A 27,867-nucleotide genomic window follows, 5' to 3' on the forward strand; every position below is an offset into this window, starting at 1 on the left:
GGGGGCTTCACATGTGTTAATGTGCACAAGGAGGGCCTTTCTGACCCCATCGATGACGCCATGAGGATGACTGACTTGAGGACTCTGCCAACAGGATAAGACTTGAAGGGTTGTTGTGCAGCTGCTTCTGCCTCAGCCAAATACACTTTCCTTTCACCCCACCACTCGCCTCTGAAGTCCGTTGTTGGGCCAGGACTTCGGAGAACATCACTGGTGTAAACCCTGGACTCATCAGCATTGTTGGGGCAGCCCCCCCCCCCCCACTGGCTCATCATCCCTGGGAGCTGAGGCAAGGAGGGCCGGGGCTGAAGGAGACCCCCTGGCCCCCGAGAGAGCAGGCGGCCGTGCGAGGAGTGCCTCAAGGGCCAGGGGTCTTCCTCACAGGGCTGCATTGCCGAGCCTGCAGACTGGCCCCCCAGTGGGGAAGCACAGGCCTCCAGCAGACCAAAGCAGGCCAACCCGGCTCACCAGGCTAGCCCAGGGACAGAGCAGGCTGGCGGCTGGATTCGGTTCACTCTCCCACTTGTTTTTAACTACACCCGTTTTTAAACTGAGGCTGGATGGGCGTTTGTCAGGAGTACTTTGACTGCGTGTTCCTGCGTGGCCGGGGGCTGGACTGGGCGGCCCTGGGGGTCTCTTCCAACTCTAGGATTCCCATGATTGTTCAGTGAATCCCTGACAGTGACAGATACGTAACTTGCCTGTCTGAAGGCAATGAGGAAGGACACCCTGCTTTCATCAGAAACTGCTGAGCCAGTCCCAAAGAGGCCTCCGCTGCTACAGGAACATTCTGGGCACGCAGAGTTGGTTTCGCAAGAGCCCGTTTGTTTTCATAAGTCGTATACATATCAAAGGGCAGGTCAATTTAAGTATTTATTCATGGCGGTTACCTGACAACAGTTGACCCTGATCTGTCGATGTCTGACAAGCCAACTGCCAAAAGGGTCTCTGAAGCCACCCACAGGCCCAGGGCAAGCCCCCTTCCTTGCCCTCCAGTTGCCCTGGCAGGGGCCTCTCCCCACTGGCCCCCTGCAGGGGTGGAATGGCGTCAGCCGGGCCAGGATGGGGGGAGGAGGAGTGGCACCACCGGGCACAGAGAGGTCCCTGGGAGGAGGGCGGGCTCTGGCTGAGGCTGCCGGCTGCCATCGTAGGCGGGAGAGCCTCCTTGTTCTCCTTGCTTTGCCTGCTGCAGCGTGGAGAGCGAGGGAGCAGGTCAGTGGGAGAGCTGAAGGACACCTGGCAAGAGCTTCTGCCCGGGTGCCCTCCGTGGCACAGTTCGTGGCTCCTGGGCCACCTTCTCCACAGCCACAGTGGGGAGGGATGGTAGGTGGGTAGGGATGGGCTTCAGCTCCGGGTGCTCACTCGCCCTTTCCTCCGGAGGGGCAGCAGGCTGGACACCCCGCCAGCCGCGGCCTCTGCTCCTCAAGGTCACCCCCGGGGCCAGCTCCATGGCCTTCGCCAGCAGGGTGGGCTTGCGGAAGATGAGGCCGGTGGGCTCCAGAGTCCTCCCCAGGGGAGGAGGCGGGTGAGCCACCTGCTCGGAGAGCCGCTTCCTGCTCGCCCAGGCATGCCTGTCCGCCAGGCCCACTGGGCGCATTCGGTCCCCAGTATCGGCTCCCAGCCGGGGGGCCTGGGGGCGAAGGGGCTGCTTGTGGGGGCTTGGGATGGTCCGGCGTGCCTCCTGTCGCTGGGACTCTGCATCCGGGTCCGCGTCCTCCACGTAAGGCTTGACCCAGCGCTTGGGCAGGCGGGCGGGGTCCATCCGGGGCACCGCAGTGATGTTGCCGGCCTCGTCGTAGAGGACGTCCTTGATGGTGGGGGGGCGGCCCAGCTGGATCCGCAGCAGGTTGCTGCAAGAGGGGGGCAAGAGCAGGTGGGAGCCCTGTGGCTGCCTGGGGACCCTCTCCTTTGGGGAGACCTGCCGCAGGAGCAGCTGCTTCTCGACCTTGCACAGCGGCGCCACACTGGTCTGTGGCCAGGTGATGGTCTGGAAGGTGCGGGCGGGCAGGCTGCCTGTCCTGGCTTTGAAGGAGGTGCTTGCCTGGATCAGAGATGGCAACTCCGGAGCGGGCACTGGCAGCCCCACCACACGTTTGGCCTCCTCTTCTGAGGGCTGGCAGGAGAGCTCCTCCGCTTTGGGCGGGGAAGGAACCACGTCATCAGGCGCCTCCTGGGGAGCAGCAGCAGCAGCAGCTTCCTCTGGGGCTTCGGCAGGAGGAACCTGGAGGGACAGATGTGGAGAAGGGGACTTCGTGATTGCCAGCCCCTCCCTCCCTTTCTGGCTGCTGCGACAGCTACCGGGTCACGCTCTATTGCTCTCCGTATTGCATGCATGTGTTCACTCTTTTTATACTCCAACTTTCTCAAAGTGGTTCTCCACTCCACTGTGTTTATCCTCACAACAACCCTGTGAGGTGGGTTAGGCTGAGCGTGTGCAACTGGGTCAAGGTTCCACGGCAGAGTGGGGATTCGAACCTGAACCTGGTCCAACACTCTAACTACTGCACTACATTGGCTATCAGCATTAGTGCTATTAATATTAGAGTCATGGGATTTTTAAATGGAGGGGGCAGGGTCAATAAGGGGGAACCTGGGGGACAAAATTCCAAGGGCCCAGGTCAGGGGGAATGCCCCTGAAGCCAGCGTCCCGCAGGATCCATGGAATGCCCTTTGAAAAATGCTGATGCAGTTCTGGTAGCAGTCACTGGGAGGAGCAGAGGGACGGCGGAGCACAGCCGAGCGGGATTCTTCTGACGTGGTCCTTCTGCAAAGGCTAAGGGAAGGAAACCATTTGCTTCTCAGCTCCTGCTACACCCACCAGCTGAGCCAGGGCTGGAACCAGGCAAGACCAGCCAGGACAAGCTGCAGTTTCTCCCAGGAGGAAGACTCACGCCCCCTTCTTTTAGGCCCCCCAGCTCCTGCAGTGTGTGGTCACAAAATAAGAACCTCAGAAGAGCCCTGCTGGATCAGACCAGTGAGGCGCCATCCAGCCCAGAATCCCGTCTCACACAATGGTCCATTAGGTCATCTGGAAGTCCAACAACAGGGCAGAGAGGCCTCCTCTTGATGCTGCCTCCTGGCACCGGGATTCACAGGCTGACTGCCTCTAAATGTGGAGGTTCCCTTCCATCCCCCTGGCTAGTAGCCCCTGAAAGACCTCTCCTCCTCCATCAATTTATCCAATCTCTTTTAAAGCTGTCTCTGCCTGTGGCTGTCACTATATCCTCTGACAGCAAATTCCACATTTTAATTACTTGCTGTGAAAAGAACTATTGTCTTTTTTCCAGAATCTAATGCTCATCAACTTCCCTGGATTAAAAAAGCACTTTTGTTATCTTTCCCTGCATTTCTTGAAATCTTTCCCACACTTTTCTCCTCCTCTGTTTTGCTCTCTGCCATTTATGATCTGCGATTCCTCAGTCCTCACTTCTAATGCCCCCACCCCATTTTTCAACCTTAACTCCTTCTCATCCAGCCTGGCTGCAACTTAGAACGTCTTCACGAGCTATACTTTGTTAACATTATGAACAGGAGGAAGGAGGAGGTAAAATTTCCCCAGAATTTGTCAAACTAGTAGAAGGAATCTCCCCCCACCCTTTACATGCATGTTAATAAATGCTCAGCTGAACTTGTTGGTTGCAAAAGGGGAATAGAAGTTAGAGCCCATTTATTTATTTATTTTATTTGTGCCCCACCTTTCTCCCCAACAGGGACCCCAAGCGGCTTACATTGTTCTCCTTTCCTCTATTTTATGTTCTCAACAGCCCTGTGAGGTAGGCTAGGCTGAATATGTGCGACTGGCCAAAGGTCACCCAGCAAGTTTCCATGGCAGAGTGGAGATTCGAACATGGACTTTCCAGTTCCCAATCTGACACTTTAACCTCTCCACAAGCTGAGCTCCAACTGCAAACAGAATTGGGGGCGGGGTGTGTGTGGAAATAACCTGGATCAGGATATTTTGACATCAAGCCACTAAGCGTCACCAGTGCCAGGAGGCTGCGCCAGGGGCAGGCCTCGACTTCTGTGCCCTGCTTGGCTTCCCCTCCAGAGAAAATGGTTGGCTGCTCTGTGAACCAGGATGCTGGACAAGACGGACCGGGTTCTCCACAGGTTGCCACTTCAGCCAGCCCCTCCTTATGGGGCATTTTCCAGCGCCTCCTCCGACCCCCCTCTCTGTTTGCCCCTGAATCCCACTGCAGTTCATCCACATCCATCTTAAAAAGCAGCAACGGGAACTGGGCTTTGTTTTCCAAAGGAGCCGCTCTGGCCTTCTCTCGCGAGCCCATGGCTCGCATGGGGCTGCTCAGCAACCAGTCAGAGGAACAAGTCGAGGATGTCTTTCTTAAGCCTCCTCCTCCCAAGGAGGGACTGCTGGTGTTTCCCTCTGGCCAATGACAATGCTGCAGCCCCACCTGTGCATCATGTGCAAACTGTACGGTAAGCACAGGCTCTGTATTAAGGGGCCCAGCAGCCTCACAACCTTTTGGCCAGTCCGCTGCCTATGCAGCCACCTTCCCTTCTGCGGAGACAGAGCTGGAGAGCAGGCACTTGAGAGTCCTTCGTCATCCGGGAGACATCAGCTGGGATTACGGGGCGGGAGGGAGAGGGAGTTGCGCCACCAGCTGTGCAAAGTCCAAGGCACAAGTTCTGGTTCCTGCTGCTCCTGTGGAGAACAAAGTCCATTCCTTTCTTTTCCTTTCCTGGAGGCTATTTTGGCCCTGCTGTGGTACAGTAATAGTGAATGGAATGCAACAGAGCAGTCCAATGTTGGCCTCTGGAGCCAGCAGGGAGAGCACATTTCCTCCGTGTTAGATGCAGACTCCCCAATATCTTCTCCAAGCATCTTACCAGGGCTTCAGGCTTCAGTATCTGTTCAGTCTTCCTGCGATTCCTTGAGGGGGTTGGCCGCTCTCTCGTCCCTGCTCTCCCACAGAACAGCGCAATGAACAGCAGCACGTGGCTATTTCTGATGGGCAGTTCAGCTGATGCTCATTTTCAGACTCTCTCTCCCTCCCCCCCTTCCCCACACCCTTCCCTTCATCTGACAGGCCAATCCAGAGCAAGCTCTACTAGATGGGGCTGACCTCCCAGGGACAGGGCCTTTGGCTGACCCAGTCCCCTCCTTTCTAGGCCCATCCTCGCCCCTCTTCACGGCTAACAGGATATAGTGGCAAACAGCAGTGGACTTTAATCTGGAGAACTGAGTTTGTTTCCCTGCTTCTCCACATGACCTTGGGCGAGTCACAGTTCTCTCAGAACTCTCTCATCCCCACCTAGTTCACAAGGTGTCTATTGTGGGGAGAGGAAGGGAAAAAAAGTTTGTCAGCTGCTTTGGGACTCCTTAGAGAAAATTGGGGTATAAAAACCGACTTTTCTTCCTCTGCCAGTCTTGCAACTAGGAGTCACGACTCCTTGGCCACTAGCAGTGAGCTTACCTCTTCCTCCTCCTCCTCCTCCTCCTCCTCCTCCAGGTGTGGCGTGGCTCGTAGCACAGGCACAGAACCCTCTGCCCACGGATCTTTGATGCAGGCCACAGGCTCCTCATCCTCCTGCCACATGGGGTCTGTTGAGACGTCCTCCTGGCCCTCATCTCGCACCAAGAAGCGCCACTCGATAATCTGCACCATGGCCTCCCGTGCTTGGTTGATGACGTAGGGGATGCGCTGCAGAGAGGGGAGCTGGAGTGAGCCAGACACACGTGCAGGCGGAGAACAGTGAGTGGTTCTCCTTGTGGGGAGCATTCCTGCAGAATGGCTTCATCATCTGGCTTCCTCTCAGCAGGCAAAGCTAGTCCAAACTGGGCTGAGGATACTGCCCCTCCCGCCCCCGCCCCCCAGCCAGTTACTGCTCCATTGAGACACAGCCTCCTCTCAGAGCCTGGATGACCCAGGACAAAAGAAGACTGGAGAACAGCTGCAGAAAAATATGCTTGTGCTCCCTTAGCATAAATCCGGAACTGCCAGGAATGGGTGAGATTGAGTGATCTCTGTGAAGCAGGCTTCGCTTCACTTAGCAATAAAGTTTGTGAATCTGTTTGGAATTCTCAGGATTAGCCTGTGGCTCTCCAGATGTTCATGCACTACAATTCCCATCAGCCCCTGCCATGGTGGCAGGGGCTGATTGGAATTGTAGTCCATGAACATCTGGAGAGCCGCAGGTTGCAGACCCCAATCTAGCTGGAAAAGAACTCCCTCCCGCTCTCTCATGAGAAGCTGAAGCTTTCAGAGGAGAGCAGTATAGGGACCCTCGTGCCCCCCCCCCCCCACACCCCTGCTCTGGCCGTGGGACCAGCCAGCCAAAGGGTGCCTTGCTGGGACCCTCTTCCTTCACAGCTTCCACCACATTTCCTGTGAAGACACCTGTAATGAGGTGCTCGGGTACTTCTTTTCTACATATATTGAGGGCGCACCTGGTAGAAATCCGCAGTTTCCTATGAGAATATGGAATCATCACAATGCAGCCCTGGGATAGTTGCCAACAACTACAAACTGTTGTGGGGGATTTCACCATGCTCTTGTGGTCCCATCCAACATTGGGGGGAGGGGGGAAATCCACTTATTAAAAATACTTCTCATACCTTCGATGGGGACAAAAGGTGACGCAGCAAGAGACTTTGGCATATGCTGGTATCAGTTTCATATCCAGTGTTCAAGCCAGTTGTGGGAGGTCTTTTAATTAATGAGAAAGACTCTGACACGGATGAAAATGACCCCTTTTGACCTCAGTAAGGGCAAAAGCAGTCACACAAGTCCTGTCAAAATCCTGTGGGCAATTCTCCATGTGGGCTCTTATGACAGAGGGGTTTTGTCTGTGGGCTTTTCTCCTGTGGGTATTTTCTGGTCACCCTGCAATGGGTTCCGCACCCATTGGCACTCTTCTGCAACGCCCCCACCCACATCAGCCATCAGGCTGGCTTGGCCGGCAGCCCATTCCCAGTAAGGAAAAGGGAGGGGAGGATCGGGTCACACATGCATGGTTACTGAAGGGAGATACCCGCTCAGCTCAGCCTAGCCCACTGCTTTGATACAGCTGAATGGGCCACCTGGACCCAGACCACAGTAACATCAAGCCTACCGTAGTGAGTGCACTGTATGATGGTCTCCCCTCAAACGCCACCTGGAAATCCCCACTGGTGCAAAACGCTGGGAGCCAGGCGGACAGGAAGCCACTGGACACACCCAAGACAGGAAGCCACTGGACACACCCAAGATGCTCCACTGGCTGCCCGTTTGATACAGGACTACATGCAAAGGACTGGCTGTCATAAACAAAGCCCTTCATGGCCTTGGGCACTGATCTCTCCCCCGCCACCCACCCACCCCCTTGTAGAATGCCCTGCCTGAGGAGGCCAGCATGATCCTCATTCTCCCAGCTTTCCCAAACTATGCAAAACTAAATTATTCAAGAGGACTTTTCGGCACAGGGAACGGGGCTGCACTGCAGAAAACAGTTCACAAACATTCCAGGATAAACAACTGGGGACTACTTCCGTCTGCTGCTGCGCACATCTCATTGTCAGTTAGGATCCTATCTGATGTTCTGGAACTGCACAACGCGTCCCCCGTGAATGCCTATGCACTGCCCCACATTGTGTCCCTTATGGTGTGCTCTGTCTGGAATCAGGCCAACATTTATTAGAAACTAGGCATGGGCTGTAACATTTAAGTTTTGGCTGCGTCTCTGCTTCTGCACAGATCCAAAAAGTTTATCTTTGCTAGAAATGAGGGAGCTTCAGCTTTCGAAGTGGTGGCTCCATATTGAAAAAAAAATCTTCTCCTTGGGTTTCTCATGGGAGTCTCTTCATATGCTTACCGCCACGGAAATTTACCATCATCTAAAGATCAGACTGTACGACCAGGAATACCAATCTCTCCTGAGTGCTGCACAAAGCTCCTGTTCCCCTCTATACTTTGGGATCACATCCCCGAAATCTATCCTGCTGTATACTTAGAACAGCTTGTTAGTTTTAAGTGCAGATGGGTCATGACAAGAGCAAGGTGCAACTCATTCCCCTCTGTCTATCTTCAAGGCCGTCTCCTTAACATCCCACAAAGTGAGCGTTGCTGTCGGTACTGTCCCAACGCTATAGACTCAATCCCTCATATCCTGCTTTACTGTTTGAGGTATAATGATATTAGAACCGATCTGGGAGCTTTACTACCTCTAGAATTTATGTTTCTCTCAGAGAAACTAAAAATGTCTAAGCTATTGAACAGCCCTAATGTAGACATTTCTGAAGCAGTTGCTACATTTTTAATCCATCTTCTACATGATATATAACAATGATCCTGTTTTTGCATTTGGAATGTATGGTACTTCTGGTTTATGCCTAGTAAAGGTTTTTGGATTGGCTTGGATTGGCCTATGCGCTGCTCCAACTCCCTTTTCAATTGCCGGTTGGGGCCAGGTTTCCAGCATCCTTGCGCATTCTTCATTGCATGCCCCATTGTGACCCACTCTGTGTCACCTGCCTTGAGTGCAGCGTAAGAAAGTGGAGCGGAAACAAATCAGCAGAACGAGGGAGGCGCAGACTGGGCCAGCGGAGCCAAAGCCCTTCAGGTGAGCAGCAGCCCTCCCCACCCCCCACCCCCCGGGGGGTCCAGGGGCCTGCCTGGAGAGATTGCAGCAGCACCTGCCTCAGGGGCCTGTGATGGGCAGGAGGCAGGCGGGTGGCGCCCGGGCAGGCCGGGGGACTCACCTGGGAAGCCAGGTACACCTTGTAGCAGTCCTCCAGCACCTGGTCCAGCAGCAGGGCCAGCAGGTCCCCCACGGCGTCCTCGGCCTCCTCAAAGGCCAGAAGCGAGAACCAGTCGGCCTCGGACAGGCGGCCCGGCACGATGTCCACCTGGGGCACGGGCACGGTGGGCGGCCGGGACTTCTCCGCCCGGGACTTGGCTAGAGCCACGCGGTCGCGGGAGGCCATTTTCTGCAAGGGGGGGGGGAGACAGAACGGAGGGCTCCTCTCAGGGGGGGTGCAGGCGCCGCCGCCGCCGCCGCCGCCGCTCGGGGGTAGTGAGCCCCCCCCTCCCGCCGAGGCGCAGCGCAGCCCCACCAGCTCCCGGAGCCAGGAGGCGGGGGCCGCCCGCGACGCCGCGCTTCTGCCGGGCGAGAGGAGCCTCCAGGCGCAGGAGCAGTCTACCCTTGGGCCCGGCGGCGGGCCCGCCCCCCGCGAGTACCGGCAGACTCATGCCCAGCATGGCCGGGGAGCCGCGCCCGGCCTCGCTCTCCCGCTCCGGCCCGCCGCTCCCGCCTCCGCCTCCTGCGCCGGCGCCCCAGCGGCACCTCTCCGCGCGCCGCAGCCGTTTCCTCCGCCTCCTCCTCCTCCTCCTCCGGCCGCCTCGGTCGCTCCGCGCGGGCCCCGTTGCCACGGCGACGCCCCTCGCCCCGCCCCTCGCGACCGACCGGTGACGTCACAGCGCCGGCGCCTCGTCTCCATGGCAGCGGGCGAAGCCGAAGGAGGTGCGGGAGGGCGCCGCGGGCCGCGCGGGGGGGGGGGGCCGAGCAGGGCAGCAGGTGGCCCCTCGCCCAGCGGGAGGAGGAGGGGGGGTCCTCCGGGCAGGCAGGCCTCGCGGACCGGGGCGGGGGGGCGGCGGGCGCGGCCTGTGCTGCTGCTGCCGCCGCCTTCTGGGCCCCGGCGGGGGGTGGGGGGGGGGCTGTGCCTGTCCCCAGGAGAAGGCAGGAGCGCCGCGCGCGTGAGCCCCTCCCTCCCTCCCTCCCTCCCTGGCTTTCCTTGGGGGGGAGGGGGGGCTCCAGCGGAGTGACTGAGGCGCCTCCCCCCGCCCGCAGGAGGATGTACCGCCGGGAGAAGGGCGTGGCGCTGAAGGGCAGCTGCTCGGCGCTGTACAACAACCTGTGCGTGCTGCCCCTGCCCGCCAAGCAGCTCACCTACTTGGCCGCCGTCCACGGCGCCTCCGTCCACCTGGTCAGCGCCTCGCCCGACGGGCTCAGCTGCTCCCACCGCCAGATGCAGCCGGCCAAGGAGGGCAGCAGCCTGGCCGGCGCCGCCTCCCTCCTCACGCAGGTTGGTGGGCACCCCGGGGGGGGGGCGGGCGGGCGGGCGGGCTCTCACGGGGTCGGTCAGTCGGTTCCCCCCACCAGCTGGGGGCAGCTGCCCTTCTCCGGCTCATTCGGCCCAGGGCCAGCACCAGCCGTGGGGGGGGGGGGCGGGCATCAACACTGACCAGCCGATCGAAGGAGCAGCCGGATCGCGGCGGGCTCAGCCCTGCAGCTGCTTGGCTTTCCGTGCCCTCTCCCCGCCCCCGCCCAAGGCACATCGTAGCCAAGAAGAGTGGCCCTCCCCGAGTGCCTTTGCCGGACTGTCCAGGGGCAGGAGTGAGGGCGCAGTCTGCAACCCCGAAGCAGGTCTTGTAGGGTGACAGGTGGCGTGTAGGGCCGGCCAGGTCCCCCAGTCTGGTCATGGCTGGGGGATGCCCTGCCAACCTGTCTGCAGTGCCTTCTCCTCCACAGTTGCCTCTGGTGTCCTTTGCTTACTGGTTTCAGCATTTATGCTCTGCTTTTCTTTCTGGTAGGGATCCAAAGCAGTTTACAACAGGACATAAATATTCATTCAGAACATTTATTAGATGCCTTGTGGAACTGAAGGCAGCATGCCACAAAACTCAATCAAGTGTTCCAAAAGACACAGAAAAGACCACACTTTAAATGATCCAATTAAGACTGCCAATAAACATGAAGAGAATGAGTCAATCGCAGCCCTCAGTGAAATGAAGAGTGGGCTCCTGCAGGTGGAAAGTGAGCAGGGACAGGAGCTGCTTCAGGGCCGTGCCCACCAGGAACGGTGTGGAGGAAGGGGCCTGGTGGCGGCAGAAGTCTTCATGGCTGCTCATCCTCAGAGATGTGGAGGTGGAGGGGAGCCTTCCCGGTCCTGATCCCTCCAGTCCAGCCTCAGGAGCCCAGGAAACCCCAGCAACCCTCCCAGGCATCCTCTGCTAGGTGACCCCGCCCTTTCCCCCAGCGAGGAACAAGTCACAGCAGATCTGTGCATCCAGCACTCAGCATTGGCACTGGCGTTCGAGGCAGAGGTCCCTAACCTTTTTGAACCTGTGGGCAACTGTGGAATTCTGGCCCAGGAGAGAAGGCCAAGCTCTGCAGAAAGGGTGGTTGCTGGTGGTGGAGCCACACACACAAAGCCTACGTTGTGGGGGGAGGGGGGGGGAAAGGGGTAATCTTAAAAAAATACTTTGGGGAAGGAGAGAGACAGAATAAAACCAACCCAGGTCGCAGCAGAAGCTGAAATGAAATTATTTGGAATCTGCACTGCCGATTGGCTCTGCAGGGGCCAATCAGGAGCCTTGCTGGGTGAGAGCCCCAGGCTGCCCCGTTGTCCACCTCTCAGAATGCTTGGTGGAGGCCAGGAGAGGGGCTGGGGTGCACCGTGGTGTCTGCAGGCCCAGCACGATGTCCCCCTGGGGCACGGGCACGGTCCTTGGGGACCACCTGGTTTCTGCATTTCCCACTAGCTGGTGCAGGGACCATCCGGGGCATCTGGACTGTTTCAAGCTGCAGCAGTCCAGGGATGGTGAGCTCAGCCCCAGCCCCTCCCCCTTGACTGCTTTTTGGACAGCAAAACCAAAACAGGCCTGGGTTGCTGTTTATAGAGACTGGGCTGCAAACAAGTCAGCAACAAGGAAGTTGAGTAACCATTGAAAGAGTGTGCCTGACCGGTTTGTATCAGCTAGCCTAGAAGGGACACCTGAAGCCACTCCTCATGCTGCCCTCAGAACTGGTCCTACATAATGTTCAATTTGGTGTGTGAAGAAGAGGGCCTGCACAAAACAGCCTACACTGAGAATGAAACTTTGCTGACCTCAAAAGCCCTTTGGGAATGGGGCGGTATATTAAATCTGAGAGAGAGAGAGAGAGAGAGAGGTGTCCCTGGACTCCAAATGTTTAATTAGGACAGGCCAGCGACACCTGAAGCTGCAGAAGAGGAAGGTAAAAGTCCTTCTTTCTCAGCGTCCTCCCCATTGGCTCTGGACAAGATGGTGTCCTTGGTTAAATAACAGCTCGGTTCTGATGTGGGATGCTCTTTCGTGCCCAGCACTATTAAACAAGGGGAGTGGGAAAGGCTCTGATGCAGGAGGGAAGGAAGGAAGGAAGGAAGGAAGGAAGGAAGGAAGGAAGGAAAAGAGGGGAAAGAGGAAAAGGAGGGAAGGAAGAGGAAAGGAAGGAAGGAAGAGGAAGAGGGAAAGGGAAGAAGGAAAAGGGAAGAGGAAGGAAGGAAGGAAGGAAGGAAGGAAGGAAGGAAGGAAGGAAGGAAGGAAGGAAGGAAGGAAGGAAGGAAGGAAGGAAGGAAGGTCCTCTTTATGTGTTCTGCAGCACACCCATTGGCTGCAACGTGGGGATATTCCCCTTCACTGTCCTCCTGCACTCTCTCTTCAGGCAGCCTGGTGTGTCCTCCCCTCTCGGACCCTGTTGGTGCTGACATCGCAGAAAGGAATCCAGGTGAGAGACCAGGCTCAGGGGGGGGGGGCTGTGGTTGCTGGCCACAAAGGACACCAAGGCAGGGAGTGGCAGCCGTCTGGGTGTCAGGTCACATGCTCTTCCAGAGGATTGCTGGACCAGCCTGAGATGGGATTCACGGTGTATGTCTCTTTCTTCCTTTCTCCCAAGATGTACGAGGCAGATGGATCCATTATGGTTTACTGGCATGCTCTGGATGCTTCAGAGTCATCACCAGGTACGGTTGTGAAAGAAGTGGGGTTTTTTGGTAGAGGGAGGTTCATGGTGCTCATCTAGTACTTGGTTCCTGGAGGAGGCGGCTCAGGAGTGGCTGTGGATCCAGTCCTTCCAGGGCCAGGCAGAAGGATGCTTTGATTTGTCACACCTCTCCTGCAAGGCGGGAGACGTGTGTGGTGCTCCTCCTTGTCAACATTCCCTGTTCCCCTGACCCCCCCTCCCCTCCCCTCCTTTCCAGGACAGGCTGTGTTTGCTCGTGGGATCGCAGCCACTGGCCAGCGCTTTGTGTGTGTGGGTAAGTGACCGTTCCTGGGCGAGGGGGAGGGATGCAGACTGAGATGGACAGAGAGGTTGTGGACTTGGGAGCTGGGGCCGGAAAGGTTTAGGGCCTGAGGTCCAAAGCCGACTTGTGGGTGCTACATCCCCAGTAGATGCTGCAGCTGGATTCCAGAGAGGTGCTTTCGTAGGGCAGCAGAGGGGTTTGAGGGAGAGCGCCACTCTGGCGGGTGAGCCAGAGGGGTCTTTCTACAGAGCGGGTGGCCTCCAGGGTCCATAGCCCCGTTTCTCAGGAAGTAGAGGAAGGGATGGTTGGCGCACCATGGGGTCCTCGTGTGGGGGGCATGGGCAGGGGGGCTCGTCCTCATGGAAGAGAGGATCCTCAGCCTGTTTCCCTGTCCCCTGCAGGGACGTCGCTGGGGTATGTCCTTGTTTTTGATATCCCCGGCAAAGGCACCAACATCACCTTGAGCGAGGTTCTGGAGGAGCACCATGCTGCCGTCACGGATATTGGCGCTGAGCTCTGTGAGCAGCCGGTGAGGCACAACCCGGACCCCTCAGGCCTGCTGCTTTGCCGCCCGCTTCCCTTGGTCCTGGGTGTGGCCTGCAGCGCTGAACCTGTCGGTCACCCACAGCACACCCCTTTGCCGTTGCAGCTGATGGCTTGTTGCGCTTGTTGTGCGAGGAAGGGTCATTCAGAGGACTCCTGTGCTTTGGGTGTGTGTGGGGGGGGGAGGGGCTTCCGTTGGTGCCAAGTGCAGCTTCTCTGCGTCAGACCAGAGGCAGAGCCCTGCGGTTCAGATCTCCTCTTGGCCAGGATGCTCCCTGGGTTCCTGGCTGCCCTTGGTGTCTGATACGGAGACCCCAGTAACCACTGGGTTGGCTTTTTGTGCCCCTGTAAGTGCACTCTGTTGCCAAAGCAGCTGATGCATGTCTGTGCTTGGCACACACTCACACACACTGCTGCTCCTTTGTGTTGCTCTGAGGAGGAGGAGGAGCAGAGATTGAAGCTGTTTCTCCAGCCAGAGGCCCTGGCCGATGAAGCTGTTCCTGGCACCCTCTTCAGAATGGGGCAGTGGCAGCTGACAACTTCTGGTGGCTCAAAGCTTGCTTAGATGGGCAAATCCTCAGGACTTGATTCCTGCAGAGCATCAGGCGTTGGCGCCCCAAGCCATTGGGCCAGGGGCACCACTGAGGCATCGCCCCATGGAAGCCACCTGGGCGGGGGTGGGGGTGTTGTCATGGATATACGTTACTTGAGGTGGCCAGAGGCTGATGTGAGGGTGTCGCACCTCCAGGTCTTTATTCAGAGTGTCCCTGGCCTGGGCAGAAATATAGAGGAGCAGTTGCTGCTTGTGACTGGCTGGAATTCAGGGCCAGCCCAGGTTCCCAGAAGCCCAAGGGTGGGATCAGGGTGGACCCCCAAGGGTAGCCCTGGTAGCCCCATGCATTGAAGGCCGAAAGATGGCAGCAGAGCATCTCGAAGGAAGAAGTTCCAGACGTGCCTCATAGTTTGTTTTGAGGTGCAGGGGGGGGGGCATGTGCCTCCCCCCACGCCCATTCAGATGGCTGATGTTGCTTCGCAAGGATGCTTCCACGCACTGTGGCTGGCCTCCTCGTGTCCTGCTCCCCGTGAACTTCCTCTGCTTGCAGGCTGAGCTGCACAATTGTTCCTCTCCCTCTCCCCGCCTGCCTGCAGGAAGGAAGCATTGACCTGGTGAGTGCCGATGACTCGGGCGGGCTGTGTGCCTGGCGCTCTGGGGAAGAGTTCCAGCTGGTCTCCAAAATCCCAGCTTCTGGGTAAGCCTGAGGAGGGGTGGGAGGGGAGTCTTCAGTTGCACCTCTGCTTGATAGAATGATGGGGGGAGGACCAGTGACTTGAACCCCTCCCTGCATCAGGCGAAGGTTGTAAAAATGGCACACTTGACTCTTTGCTTATTGTAAAAACAAGTGGTTCTGCGTTACAAGGTGGGAGAAGGAAACCAAGGGTTAATGAGATTGAACTCTCTAGTCCTAAAACATTCCTGAGATAGGAGAAAACGTTTCATAGTTTGTAAAGTCTGAGGTGCTGCTGGCACCACGAGGAAGCTGAGATAACTCTTCCTTGCTCCAGGGGAAACCTGGAGATTGGGCAGGAGCTTTGGGGATGGAGAGTCACACGGGTCAGAAGTCACATGGGTCAGACTGTCAGCCAGCCCCCGAAGAAAGGTGTAATTGCTCAAGATCTGGGAGGGATTCCCTTGTGTGACTGACGCTGTGGTCCTGTCTGCGCTGATGATAAAATGCAGTTTGGCTTTCTGCAGTCCTTAAGAACATAAGAACATAAGAACAAGCCAGCTGGATCAGACCAGAGTCCATCTAGTCCAGCTCTCTGCTACTCGCAGTGGCCCACCAGGTGCCTTTGGGAGCTCACATGTAGGATGTGAAAGCAATGGCCTTCTGCGGCTGTTGCTCCCGAGCACCTGGACTGTTAAGGCATTTGCAATCTCAGATCAAAGAGGATCAAGATTGGTAGCCATAAATCGACTTCTCCTCCATAAATCTGTCCAAGCCCCTTTTAAAGCTATCCAGGTTAGTGGCCATCACCACCTCCTGTGGCAGCATATTCCAAACACCAATCACACGTTGCGTGAAGAAGTGTTTCCTTTTATTAGTTCTAATTCTTCCCCCCAGCATTTTCAATGAATGCCCCCTGGTTCTAGTATTGTGAGAAAGAGAGAAAAATTTCTCTCTGTCAACATTTTCTACCCCATGCATAATTTTACCAGACTTCCAGTGTATCCCCCCTCAGACGTCTCCTCTCCAAACTAAAAAAGGTCCCAAGCGCTGCAGCCTTTCCTCATAAGGAAGGTGCTCCAGTCCCTCAATCATCCTTGTTGCCCTTCTCTGCACTTTTTCTATCTCTTCAATATCCTTTTTGAGATGTGAGACTTGAACTGAACACAGTACTCCAAGTCTTGGTCGCTGCTTTATATAAGGGCATGACAATCTTTGCAGTTTTATTATCAATTCCTTTCCTAATTATCCCCAGCATAGAGTTTGCCTTTTTCACAGCTGCCATACATTGAGTTGACATTCCCATGGAACTATCAACTAAGACGCCCAAATCCCTTTCCTGGTCTGTGACTGATAGCACTGACCCCTGTAGCGTGTATGTGAAGTTTGGATTTTTTGCCCCTGTGTGCATCACTTTGCATTTTGCTACATTGAACTGCATTTGCCATTTCTTAGCCCACTCACCTAATTTATCAAGGTTCGCTTGGAGCTCCTCGCAATCCTTTGTGGTTCTCACCACCCTACATAATTTGGTATCATCTGCAAACTTGGCCACCACGCTACCCACCCCTAATCCTTGTGTGATTATTTGGGCAGAGTTGGCCACGGGGCCTGTGCGGGGGCAGAGACCGGATGTTGTGGAATGCAGACTCGCTTCCGGTCCTCAGCAGGGATCCCACTGCTGTGATTTAAATACTGGGTGGCACCTGCACGCTTTGGCATGATCTCTCTCCACTGAGCCTGCTCTCCCCTTCCTGCCCAGGTGCCCCTGTTCCTCCGTCAAGCTGTGGAATGGGGTGATTGTGGCCGGTTACGGCAGCGGCCAGATCCGTCTCTACGAAGCAGCCAGCGGCACCCTCCGAGCTGAGGTGGCTGCTCATGCGCGCTGGATTTACGCCCTAGACCTGGCTCCACTCTCAGGGAAGGTGAGTCTGTCCCTTGCTGGAACACCTGGGATCCCTCCTGAGTTCCCTCTGCTTCTTGCTGATTGGGGGCCACTGGCTTCCTTGGCTCTCCCTGAACTTTAAGGGTTTGCAGACGGGCCCATTTTCTGGAGGGGGCCTGTCTCTCCTGCAGCACAGGGGTGTGTGGTGAGGTGGGAGGGACTGGACACATGGGAATGGGGGATGCTCCCCTCGGAGGGCAGGCAGGCAGGGAAGGATAGGAAGAGCTGCTCTGCTCGTGTGGTGTGCCATTTCTGGCCAGCAAAGGTGGGGGCAGCAACTAGGGCCAGCTGAGAGGACAGAGAAGTCTGCCCAAGCATAGCTCCTGCTTTCAGAACAAAGTGGGGGGGCTCAGCCCATCCTGACCCGTGAGCTTCCTGGAGGGGCCCACCTGGCTGCTTCCACTCCCCCCTCGGTGTCTTTCTGTCATGCAACTCCCAGGAGGGCCCCCACCCACCCACCCCGTGAGCTGTTTTGGGCAATGAAGGCAGATTCTCCATCTCAAGCCTTCAGCCTGGGGCCGGGGAGAGAGAGCACACCCTCCCTGCCTTTCCTTCCCCCTGCAGCTGCTGTCGGCGGCCGAGGACTCTTTTGTGGCTGTCTGGGAGCTGATGTTCAACCTGGACACTGAAGACATTGAGGTAAGGGGTGTGGGGAGCAACCTCTGTGCCACCCTCTTCCCCAAGGGAGCCCTGAATCCTGCCTGGGTTCAAGAAGCTGCTTCAAAGAGCCCCCCCTCCCCCGCCACAACTGACTGATCTGGCTCAGCTTGGCCATTGGCTGCGTCCTGTCCACACGGCATCCTTAGCCTGGGACCCGATTTAACCCTGAAGATATTTGGCACCTGCACCAGGGCTCAGGGCACAGAAGGCCTTAGGAGGGGGGGGGTGCCCATTTTGGAAACAAATAACCCCCACACCCACCAGAAGCCCCGCAGGAGGAGACAGTGCTGTCAACCCTGCCGAAAGGCAACACGCGCATCCTTCTCCTAGCCCAGGACTGGTTGCCCTGGCTCAGTTCTCTGCGAGGCTGGAGGGAGAAGGGCTGCCCCGGGGAAAAGCCCCCTCCGCTGATGCGGTTGTGGGAAAGGCTGGGAGGGGGGAGGGTGCAAGGAGGGCCGGGCCGGGCCAGGCAGGCCATCCCTTGTCCTTGACCGCTGCCAGCACTATGTGCCCGCTGTGCCCAGAACAGGTCCCCCAGCCCTCCCCCCCACCCCGAAGGTTGATTCTTGGGGTCTGCTGGGGGTAATTCCTGCCGAACTCCTTACAGATCAGGCACTGCCAGACGGAATGTGTGACAGACACGCAAATCTGCGGGGCCCGCTTCTGTGACCCAGAGGGCAGCACCTTCGCCGTCACCGGCTACGACCTCAGTGAGATCATCCGCTACGTCCAGCTGTAACACACACACACACCCATGCAAACAGGCAGGGTCAGACACTAACCTTGGAGGGCAGCATTTACTCTCTGGGGCTCTTGGACATCTCAGCCAGGAGCCACCACTGGAGGTGCCGTCCGGAAGCTCTGGCCCCCAGGCACATTCTGCTCGAAGCTCCGCTGGCTGGCTGGAGCAGGAACGCTGGGCCAAGTGAAGAAGATCCCTGTGCGGTCAGAGCCCTTGAGACAGGCCCCGCCCCTTCCTGCCCAGATGGAGCCCCCGCCCCCCCCACTCCTTCATGCCGGCCCATTCAGAGCCGTTCTCGTTTGGCAGGCCCCTCACCGTTGGGGACCAGCGGGGACAATGTTAGGAATGGAATAAGCTTCCATGTTACAAGGTAATTTATTTGTGTATATAGAGAAGAATAAAAAAATGGAAGCTGTGATTTTGTGGACGTTGTCACTTTGTGTTGATGTCCACAAGCAGGTTGAGCAGTGGCTGCTGATACTTGGCCTTGGTAACCCGCCTCTCTCGCTGGCCCTTGGGATTCCCACCCTGTTTTTCCAAGGAGGACAGGCCCCTCACCCCTCCGTTTGCACACACTCCTGACCCCTCCCCACTCTTAAGCAGGCTCCCTGCCACAAGGCTGCAGGAGGAAGCGCACCCCCCCCCCATCCCTAGCCCTCCTCTCTCAAGGGGCTCTTGGTCCTGCTCAAACAGGCTTCCTCAGGCTCCCGAGCAGGGCAGTGCCCGGCCTCCCACCTATGGGTGAGCAGCACAGAGGTCAGAACGGATGCATATTCAGGCTCGGAGCCCAATCAAGTGGAGTGGCGTATTCCTTGTGGAAGGGTCTTTGGCCCCGTGGAAATTTAAGATGGATCTGCTGAAAGGTTTGTGCGACCCACAGAAGGGGCCAGGGAGGCTTCTGTGTCCCACGCGCACTGCCAGCCAGGGGTGGAGTGAGGGGGGACCGCACCCAGGGCATGCCTGCGCCCCTGCTACACTGTGCGCCAGGTGCATTGCACCCCGCCCCGCTCTTCGGCTCTGCACCCCTGCTGTCAGCTGCCCATTGGCCTCGGGTTCATCACGGGACCTTCCTGGAAGCCCCTCGGCTTGCTGCCAGGGGGCTGGGTGGGGCGGGCCGCTTCCCCGGGGTTTTTATTTGTGCTCACTCTTACAAGGGCACCTCTCTGTTCATTCTTGCCTCAAGCGAGGAAGGTGGGCTGGTCAGTGGCCCGTCAAGGAGGCTCCTTCCTGCCTCCTGCGCTAGATGGAGCAGAGGACAGCTCACTGCCCTCCTGCCAGCAGCACCAGTGTCTGGATTCCACTCAATGTGGGAAAGGGGGGCCTGGCCCAAGGACCGCGCCGGGGGGGGGGGAGCAGAGGGGGAGCTGCCTCCACAATTGCTCCAATGCCTCACACCAAAGGGGGGGGGGCTACTGCTGACTTGTGGGGCTTGGCAGGGACCTACGCATGCCAGCCTCCAGCCTGCACAGAGACAGCGCGGCCTGGTCAAGACCACAGCTGCCCCTGCCCGGGGCAGGACTAGCTGGCGCTGGGAGAAGACTGCCTGGGTCAGCCGGGGCAGCATTTCTGAGAGGGGTCACGACAGAAGCCGTCACGCGTGCACTCACCCACCTCAGTGCAGCACAAAACAACACGCCCAGCCCACAATACAAAAGGCTTTTATTAAAGGTTAAAACAGTCCAATACTTAAAAGTGTGTAAGAAAATGAGGGGCGGACTAGGCCCAATTCACAGTGGTTAGGAAGAGAGATGCGCATCAGCCTCGGGGTTGGGGGGGGGGGCGGCATCCGTCAGAGCCCTTCAGGACAGGCAGTGCTGCAAACAGCACCACCCAGGGAGGTTTGTGCTCAGCTGAGGCAGCAGAAAAAACAGGACACCTAGAAAAAGTGTAAAACGGTTTGTGTAGAATTCCTGGGGTGGGAAGGAAGGAAGGAAGGAAGGAAGGAGGAAGAGGCCCCTCCCCGCCCTGGAGATCGGGAATAGCCTGCCTTTCTCCCACCAAGGTGCCTCCAGGGAGGGAGGGCAGCCCCCCCCAAGGAGATGGGGGAGGCTTGCATTGTGTCCAAAGGCACCACGAGGCCCAGAAGGGGTGCCAAACGCAGCTCCGCCAAAGCAGCAGCCTGAAGCTGCACTTACAAACTACAGACCTTTACAGAATTGCTACCCTTCCCCCCCCTCCCACCAACGTACAAGTTCCACGGTTCCTTATCTTTGCATGCACTCCCCACACCCATCCACCCCCCACCCTTCCCCCGACAGTCTCAGCAAGTGGTATCACAACTTCAGTTCCAGCCTATCAACCAGAAGAGATCTTTCTCCGTGCAGGAGCCCCGTGTGGGGAGGAGCCCAGGCCCTCTGCTGCCTCCTCACCTGCCCCCCCCTCGGCTGGGGCCCAAATACTGCTAAGGTCAGAGGTAGCAACTAGAGAAAGGCTGGTGCGAGGCCTGGGAGTGCAGTAGGCCCCGTCTCCAGCACCAGGTACAACAGGGGTGTAAACACCAAGTGAAGGCGCGGCGGCAGCGGCAAGAAGCACAGAGCCGACAGGAAGGCAGACGGCAGGTAAACGACGCAAGGAGCGGCTCTCCCTTCACGCCTGGCGGGCAGGTAGGCAGAAAGCCCCGACGCCCTCCCCTCTCCTCCCCCCCATAAAGGCACGAGCAAGGCTGGCAGCCTGGTGTCTGTCCCCTTTTCCTGGCAGGCGGGGAGGGCGCGGGGCCACTCAAGAGATGTGGCTGGTGTGGTGGGGGCGCCAGAAGCACCACTTGCTGCGAGGGTGCTGTTTCCGCGTGGCCTCCTCCTCCAGCTCCCGCTCCTTCTGCGAGCGCAGGTAGCGGTCCTCCTCCTTCAGGTACCAGATGGGGGGCCAGCGGTGGCGCTCAAAATGGGCCTGGTTTTCTGCAGGGGCGGGGGCAGAGAGTGATTCCATGGCAACCAGCACCACCCACGGCCTACCTCTAAAGCCCCACAAGAGCAGCAGCCTTCCGGTGGCCGCTGGCTCCCCCGTCCAGGCACCAGCTGTCAACGGCCGCGTTCCCAGGGCTGGCAGGGGGGGCCAGGGAAGCCAGCAGCTACTTTGGAGCAGGCCATGCCCAGGTGAGGGAATTGGGCCACCTGAGCAGGCCACTGTGCACTGCCCAGGGAAGAGAGCACTTCCTCCCCAAGGCCACCCCTGTGGAGCAGGGAGCGCCCACCCTCCTCCTTCCCAGCTCCGTCTCTACCCAGCCCAGCCCAGCCAGCCCCTCCGTACCTGGGGACATGTACTTCATCTCGCGGGGAAAGCGGCGGCAGACGCTGTTGTAGTTGGTGCAGATGTAATGGAGGCACCAGGCAGCCAACTGATGGGCATTGTGGAACTGCAAAGCAGAGGGGACAAGGCGGGGTCTTCTCTGAAGCGGCAAGGGAGGGCGTGCCCCTGTCCGTGGGCACCGGAGGGGGAGCTGCGCGAGAGGGCTGGAGGCTGCGGCCCCACCCCGGGAAGAATGCCCAGGCGCCCCATCTCAGCCCTCAAAATCCCACTGAGGGGATCTCTGGTGGCAGCTTGGTTACGTGGCCTCCACTTCTCACCCCCCCACCAAACCTCCTAGCCCCCTTCTCTCTGAAAGCTGCCCTCGGAGCTCCTACAGAAGGTGGGGGGGCCCCTGCAAGACAGGTGCCCCCCTTCCCCAGTTTCACTGTGGTAGAAGGACAGTTCCATACCTGTGTCATCTCCAGGTAGAGGATTACCTGCGCATCAATCTCCACCTGCTGGAGGCTGGCCTGAATCAGCTCGTCCACCGCGTACTGCTCTGGGGAGAGGGACCAAGAAAGGGGTGTGTGTCAAACCCTGCATCCCTCTCCACTCTCAAGCCTGCACGTTGCTCTAACTGACCTGTTCTTAAACGTGGGGAGAGAAGGCCAAGCGTGCCAGGGACACAGGCTGCAGGTGCTCAGGGGTCTAGCGGCTATATTCCCACCCCCACACCAGAGAAGCCATCCCCGCCCAAAAACAGCACCAGATCAATGCCCGCCTTGTTTTTCCCTTTGAGAGCCAGCCAGCCTCCAGCGACACATTGATCCCAGGGACGCTGCGTCCCCAGTGGCCTGGCTATCTTATCAGTGGGTGGCTTATGCAAGAGGCCTCCCAGAGGCAGCAGCCGGACGGTTGCCTAGCAAATGCCCCCCTGCCCCCCCCCCCCACAGCCTGGTCCATCCGGCCAGGAACTCACCGGTCAGGGCCTGCAAACGGCTCAAGCACAGTCGGTTGGTCAGCACCAGCAGCTCCGTGGCGTCCAGGTCTGCGCTGGGGACAAAGAGCCCCGTATAGAGGAACTCCAGCACAGCGTGCAGGCACGCCCGGTTGGTGCCTGGCAAGGAGACCTGCGGGGGGGGGGGGAAGGAGGGGGGCTGCTCAGAATCTGCTGCCCAGACATTCCCAGCCCCACAACCAGCCACTGCTTGCTGCTCCATCTGAATATTACCCCCCCCCCAAAAAAAAGCGGGACCACCCCAGGGGCAGCCTTTCCCTTCCCTCAGAAAGCTGCTTCTCCTGCTTCTATTCCAAGAAAGTTCACTCTGCACATGACCAGCGAAACTCTTTCTATAGCTCAAAGCAGCACACGGGTCCCCCTGTCTGTCTACCCAATGACAGTCCAAAGGAGCAGGCATTCCCTGGGCTGCTGCCCCCCCCCCCCCCCCCACAAGAGCCCTGTGACTCTTTATTTTTGAGATGCCCGATTTATCTCGGGTCCTGGGAGGCGGCAGCAGCAGCAACAGCTGCCCCTCCCCTGGAAAAGTCAGCTGCTCCTGGCTGCAGGAAACATTCCGGGCACCAGCTGGTCTTCCTGCTGCCAAAGGGGCCGGGTGGCAGCAGGAAGAGCAGAGAACCCAGGCCCAGCACCCAAAGGAGGGGCCCCTCTGATGGATGCGTTTGACCTGCCAATCCTCCTGGCTCCCCACCCAAACCCTCGCAGGGGCCCGAGTCCATCACCCGCAGCTGCACATTTGTCCGGGCACGTGCGGTCGCCTAGTCTCCAAGGCCCTCCCAACTGGACTCCTGCAGCGCAGCGGCCACGGGAGCCCCTCCCGGGCTCTGAGGTGCTCTGGCTGCCTCTCCCAGCCATGAGTTCACCTGGCCAGATAAGGAGATCCGTGGCCACACCCTGCACTTGCCTCCAGGCCACGGTTTCCTCCTGGGATGCAGGTTAGAGGGAGGGAGGGAGAGGAGGCACCCCCACGTGCCAACTGTGGCAGCCAAGGCTGGCCCTTCATAGGCGCAGACCCAGGCAAGGCGAGAGCGTGGAGCCTCCAGCCAACGTGGGCCTCGGCTGCAGAAGGGACCCGACACAAGCCACCCGTGCAGCCGGCAGGGCTGCTCTCCTGGCCCATCCGACGCTAGAACTCCCCACTGCAGAGCCAGCTAGGAAGAGTAGGCCCTCCTCACCCCTTGGCTGCCCCACGCGCACAGACCCCGGGGGGCCCTCCTCACCTCAGCTGCACGGCTCTCACGGAAAGTGCTGCCAAACATGGCTACCATGAAGTCACAGCCGGCGAGCAGCAGTGGCTTGTGGGCCAGCAAGGAGCCATCGTCCACCACAAACATCACATCTGGGGAGGAAGGCAAGGAAGACACTCGGTATGGCCACGTCCTCCTCGCCAGGGGCGCCACCACAGCAACCACCACAGAACCCCCTGCAGCCTTTGCCAGCCAGCCAGCCAGCCAGCCAGCCAGCCAGCCCTAGCCCCACCCCCACCCCTCAAGGCCCCGCTGTAACGAGCACGCTCTCCTTACCTGCGAAGGTGCCTTTGCTCAGGAACTCCTTGATGCGGTTGGCACGGCGCACGTGGAAGGCCTTGGTGATCTCTCGGTTCATGAAGCTTTCCTTGTTGAGGATGTTGGCCACCATCATGCGCAAGTCAAAGACTTCCAGCAGCTCGGCGATGGCGGCCACCTGCATCAGGTCAGCCCGGTGCTGGTCCAGGTTCCCCGTGTACAGGTACTCCAGCACAGCCCGAAAGGGGCTCAGCTGCACCAGCCCGGCCATGTAGACCGCGGTCATGGGCTTCTCCTGCTGCGTGACCGGGTCGCGCACCTCCTCTTGACACATGCTGACAAACCCCCGGCCCCAGCCGGACAGCTCGCGTGACGACTGAGCCAGGCGCAGGGGGTCGTCGCTCTGGGAGGTCCGCAGCGAGGCGGCCGTCGCAACTCCCAGAGAGCGCTTGTCGGCATCCAGGCTCTTAGTCCTGCTGGCCGGCTCCTTTGCGCCCGCGGCTTCTCCTGCGTCCAGCGTGAACAGGTCGTAGAACTTGGAGCAGGAGGTCGCCAGGTACACCCGGTGGGCAAAGACCCGGTGGCCGCCCTGCAGGCAGAACATCACGTCAGCACAGAGAGGCTCCTGGAAGAGGCTGCCGGGGCCCCGGCCCTCGTTGGCGGCCGGTTCCGGGATGTGGATGATGGGCGGGGGCGGCTTCGGGGGCAGGAACGGGGCCTGCAGCAGCGGCCGCTGCATCTTCTTGAGGTGCGACTTCCAGAACTGCAAGTGGCGGCGGGAGATGAGAGCTGCGCGAATGGCGTTGTCAAAGACGTCCTTGATGCCAAACTGGGCCACCACGCTGGTCTCGTAGTACGGGATGCCCAGCTCCTTGGCCACCTCGTGGCCGCACTCCGGGGGCAGGATGTCAGAGGGCTTGATCGGCCTGGAACGAGAAAAGGGGGACAAGACCTCCTGACCTGAAGGCTGGGTCCACGGAGGGGCCCTCGACAGACCCCGGGGCAAGAGGGCCCCACGTGCAGGAAGAGCTGGCTGGGCCAGCAGGGAGGAGGGGTGCCTACTTGGCCAAGGGCCGGCGTGCACGGTTGACGGCCTCCAGGTCTGCATAGCGTAGGTCTAGCTGGCAGCCGACCAGCACGATGGGCGTGCGCGGGCAGAAATGCTTGATCTCGGGGTACCACATGGTCTTCACGTGCCGCAGGGAGTTGGGGTTGGCCAAGGAGAAGCAAAGGACCACCACATCAGACCTGCAGAAGGGAGGGCAGGTGAAGACACCCAGCCAGGGCCACAGGAAAGAAAGACAGGGAGACCCTTCACCCACCCCCACCCTGGCCTCGACTAGCTGACCAGCAGTGACCGGCCAAGAAGGCCCCCGTCTCAGAAAAGGCACACGTCCGCCACCCCCTCTCGCCCCCAGCTCTTTCTGCATCCTGGGCCCCCTCCCAGGTAGCAAAGTCCTAGACTGCTTCAAAGCGCCCCCTTTTCTGCTTCCAGATCCCCTCTGCCAGCGGACCAAGCCCCCTCCCGCCGCGCCCCCCCCCCCACGTACCTGCCATAGGCGAAGCGGCGGTCCTTGTGGTGGTCGCCGAAGGTGTCCCAGAGCCGCAGGGAGACGCTGACTTCGTCCACCACGTCCCGCGAGCGCTCCAGCACCTGTGCCGGGGAGAGGTGGGGCGGCGTCAGGGGGGCGGGGGTCGCCGGTGGGCGGGGGCCGCCGCGGGCCGGTGGCCGGGCCGGGCCTACCTACCTCCTGGCAGACGCGGTACTGGTCGATGGCCCAGACGGTGGGCACGTGGGTGGCGAGCAGCTGGTACTGCGAGAGGGTGGCGTTGCAGGCCCGCGCGCAGATGAGCCGCGTCTTGCCGGCCGCGTTGTCGCCCACCACCACGCACTTGATCGTCTCGACGTTGGGCCGCTCGTAGTCCACGTCCGCCTCCATCGGCCGCCCCGCCCCGACGGCGCCCCCGGCCCGGCCCGGCCCCCGCCCCCCCGGTCAGCGCGCCCGCCCGGCCCGCCCGGGGGCCTCTCGCGGGCGCCATCCCATCGCCGCTCGCTCGCCCCCTCGCCCGCCCGCCCCGCCCCCCGGTCCCGCCCCGCCGCGCGCCCAATGGCCGACCGGCGCCGCCCCGCGCCCGCAACAAAGGAGCCGCCGCAGCCGCCGCCGCCGCCGCCGCCGGGCTTGTCTCACGGGGAGGAGGAGGAGGAGGAGGAGGGCTTGCGCGCCAGCCCCCCCCCCGCCCGCCTGCGCGGACCTCCCCTCCCCGGCGCACCACCTCCCCCCCTCCGCCGACCCCCCGCGGCCGGTCCTTGCCAGGGACTAGAAACGCCCCCCCCCCACACAGGAAGTGCCCGGGTGCGGCGGAGGGGCGGGGCTGGTGGGCCGGGGTGGTCGGACCTCGGAAGCTGAGCGGGGGCCGCCCCCCCAGTTCCTATTAGTTAATCCCCGAATGGGAGACCCCCCCCCCGCCCAGGAAGCCCAGGGCCCCTCCCTCTGCTCGGGCTGGCCGCTGCCCCGCTTGGGCTGAGCCACGGCTCATGGGGCACCCGGAGGACGCAGGGCAGGAGGGGCTGCTGCACGAACAGCCGGAGGCTCCGGACTCCAGGAGGGGCTTTTGTCCACCTTTGAAGGTCAAGAGGCGGGCGAGGGGGGGGGGGGCTGCGCCAGGTGGCCCAGCCAGGTCTCACCCCCGACGCCTCCCATGGGATCCGCTAATGAAGTTAGAGCCAGAGCGTGATATGGACGGTTACCGAGAAGTGCCCAGGAGCGAGAGGCGCCCTGAGTCTTCATGTGCACCCCTGGGCCACGGACATTTGCCACCCACGTTAAAGGACACCATAGACCCATGGGCACAGACAGGACACACACACACACCCCCCCCAAGCCCAGTCCTGGGTCTTGTGTCTTAATCCCCGTGGCCTCAAGGAGAACTTCATGGTAGCTGAAGCACAGGAAGGGGGCAAGGAACTGCCCAGGCTGGAGGAGCAGAGCCCAGGGAGAGGGGAAGAGCCCATCTTTCCCCCAGAGCACCCCCACGGGGCAGCTCTTCTCTCTCTCAGACACACCCCCCCCCCTCCGGGGAACTTGGAGTAAGACTAAAGCCAGTGGGCGAGAAGGCCTGGAGGAAGAGAAGTCCAAGGTCCTGGTCTCCCCAAAGCTCGCAGCCTATGGGGGCATCTCTGCCTGCAGCACCCATTGAGGGGGTGTGACTTGGGCAAGGTCGAGACTGCGGGCAGGAGCACTCATCTCCCCCCACCCCCTACTGCTAGTCGTCCAAGTCGCTGGTGCCCACAGTTAGGTCTCTGCTGAAGCTGCCTGTGGGGAGGGCAGGGCTGGTGGCTGCCTCCAGAGGGCCACGGAAACCCACCCATGGGTGCAACGGAGGTAGCCTGGCGAGGAGAAACACACCTCTAGGCTGGACGACCGCAACTTGCTCCACACAGAGCTGCCCTGGGCCCTGCCCCAGAAACTCCTGTGGCTGCTGTGTGGGGCCTCACCGGGACTCCGTGGCAGCACCTGCTGCTCTGGCTCCGGGGGCGGTCCTGACTCGGTTTCAGGGGGTTGGTGTTGAGCATCAAAGCCATGAAGAATGTGGGCATCTGCAAGACCACATCTGCCACGTTGTGCTTGGCTAATAACCGCTTGCTGGCGATCCCTGGTCCAAAGGCTGGCCCGCTGTCTGTGACCAGGGCTAGGCCGTTCTCAGTCAGGGCGCTAGTCTGGGGGAACGCTCTTCCCCCAATGGCACTTTGCTTCTCCTTGGCCAACCCCAATGTCTGATGAGACCCGGCGGGCCCTGTGGGATCTCACACAATTTCGCAGAGTCTGTAAGTCAGAGTTGTTCCACCAGGCCCGTGGTTAAGGCAGTCATGATATCCCATGGAGTGAGCCCCCCTGTCCTCCCCCCTCCCTGTTTGTCTTTGCTTCTTATGTTGTATGAAATGAGGGGGGATTATCTGTTTAAGTTGTTGATTTTAACACCACCTGGTTGAGATTACATTGCTGTGGGTTTTAAGATATTG

General features: G+C 59.5%; 3 protein-coding genes across 9 annotated transcripts; 1 reads left to right on the top strand and 2 right to left on the bottom strand.

Moving 5' to 3' along the window:
- Window positions 1-860: 860 nt before the first annotated feature.
- On the bottom strand, window positions 861-10,283 carry LG10H2orf81 (linkage group 10 C2orf81 homolog). 5 transcript variants are annotated; one of them, XM_048509185.1, is made up of 4 exons: window positions 10,182-10,283; window positions 8,699-8,926; window positions 5,436-5,663; window positions 861-2,221 (listed from the first exon to the last, which is right to left on the bottom strand). In XM_048509185.1, the coding sequence occupies exons 1-4, from the start codon at window positions 10,272-10,274 to the stop codon at window positions 1,214-1,216; spliced, it is 1,557 nt and encodes a 518-aa protein (XP_048365142.1). In that variant the 5' UTR covers window positions 10,275-10,283; the 3' UTR covers window positions 861-1,213. The 5 variants fall into 5 exon arrangements, with proteins under 5 accessions (XP_048365142.1, XP_048365143.1, XP_048365145.1 ...); XM_048509186.1 differs by lacking the exon at window positions 10,182-10,283 and adding an exon at window positions 9,177-9,503; XM_048509188.1 differs by lacking the exon at window positions 10,182-10,283 and adding an exon at window positions 9,283-9,502.
- Window positions 9,372-26,722, top strand: WDR54 (WD repeat domain 54). Of its 3 annotated transcripts, XM_048509191.1 has the most exons (11): window positions 9,372-9,459; window positions 9,787-10,021; window positions 12,403-12,465; window positions 12,634-12,700; window positions 12,938-12,994; window positions 13,384-13,511; window positions 14,675-14,775; window positions 16,514-16,676; window positions 17,261-17,335; window positions 17,964-18,102; window positions 26,706-26,722. In XM_048509191.1, exons 2-10 carry the CDS (start codon window positions 9,791-9,793, stop codon window positions 18,093-18,095), a joined length of 1,017 nt encoding a protein of 338 aa, XP_048365148.1. In that variant the 5' UTR covers window positions 9,372-9,459; window positions 9,787-9,790; the 3' UTR covers window positions 18,096-18,102; window positions 26,706-26,722. The 3 variants fall into 3 exon arrangements, 2 of the variants coding, with proteins under 2 accessions (XP_048365148.1, XP_048365147.1); XR_007245603.1 differs by lacking the exon at window positions 26,706-26,722 and having other exon boundaries at window positions 17,136-17,335; window positions 17,964-18,038; XM_048509190.1 differs by lacking the exon at window positions 26,706-26,722 and having other exon boundaries at window positions 9,373-9,459; window positions 17,964-18,516.
- LOC125439872 (rho-related BTB domain-containing protein 2-like) lies at window positions 19,741-25,903 on the bottom strand. The gene is made up of 9 exons (XM_048509184.1): window positions 25,595-25,903; window positions 25,397-25,500; window positions 24,909-25,094; window positions 23,865-24,772; window positions 23,562-23,680; window positions 22,303-22,453; window positions 21,794-21,882; window positions 21,345-21,450; window positions 19,741-20,992 (listed from the first exon to the last, which is right to left on the bottom strand). The coding sequence occupies exons 1-9, from the start codon at window positions 25,784-25,786 to the stop codon at window positions 20,817-20,819; spliced, it is 2,031 nt and encodes a 676-aa protein (XP_048365141.1). The 5' UTR covers window positions 25,787-25,903; the 3' UTR covers window positions 19,741-20,816.
- Window positions 26,723-27,867: the final 1,145 nt, after the last annotated feature.

The sequence above is a fragment of the Sphaerodactylus townsendi genome, linkage group LG10 (genome assembly GCF_021028975.2).
Source record: "Sphaerodactylus townsendi isolate TG3544 linkage group LG10, MPM_Stown_v2.3, whole genome shotgun sequence".
NCBI classification, from domain to species: Eukaryota; Metazoa; Chordata; class Lepidosauria; order Squamata; family Sphaerodactylidae; genus Sphaerodactylus; species Sphaerodactylus townsendi.

Coding starts and splice junctions, on each gene's coding strand:
- LG10H2orf81 (XM_048509185.1), bottom strand. CDS start 10,274: ATGTGCCTTGGGCGGGGGCGGGGAGAGGGCACGGAAAGCCAAGCAGCT. Junction 8,927..10,181: donor GCTGCTCCTTCGATCGGCTG/GTCAGTGTTGAT, acceptor CCCCCCTTGCAG/AAAATGGCCTCCCGCGACCG. Junction 2,222..5,435: donor AGGAGGAGGAGGAGGAAGAG/GTAAGCTCACTG, acceptor CTGTCCCTCCAG/GTTCCTCCTGCCGAAGCCCC.
- WDR54 (XM_048509191.1), top strand. CDS start 9,791: ATGTACCGCCGGGAGAAGGGCGTGGCGCTGAAGGGCAGCTGCTCGGCG. Junction 12,995..13,383: donor CCAGCGCTTTGTGTGTGTGG/GTAAGTGACCGT, acceptor TGTCCCCTGCAG/GGACGTCGCTGGGGTATGTC. Junction 17,336..17,963: donor TGGACACTGAAGACATTGAG/GTAAGGGGTGTG, acceptor AACTCCTTACAG/ATCAGGCACTGCCAGACGGA.
- LOC125439872 (XM_048509184.1), bottom strand. CDS start 25,786: ATGGAGGCGGACGTGGACTACGAGCGGCCCAACGTCGAGACGATCAAG. Junction 22,454..23,561: donor GTGAGAGCCGTGCAGCTGAG/GTGAGGAGGGCC, acceptor CCCCCCCCGCAG/GTCTCCTTGCCAGGCACCAA. Junction 21,451..21,793: donor TCTACCTGGAGATGACACAG/GTATGGAACTGT, acceptor TCTGCTTTGCAG/TTCCACAATGCCCATCAGTT.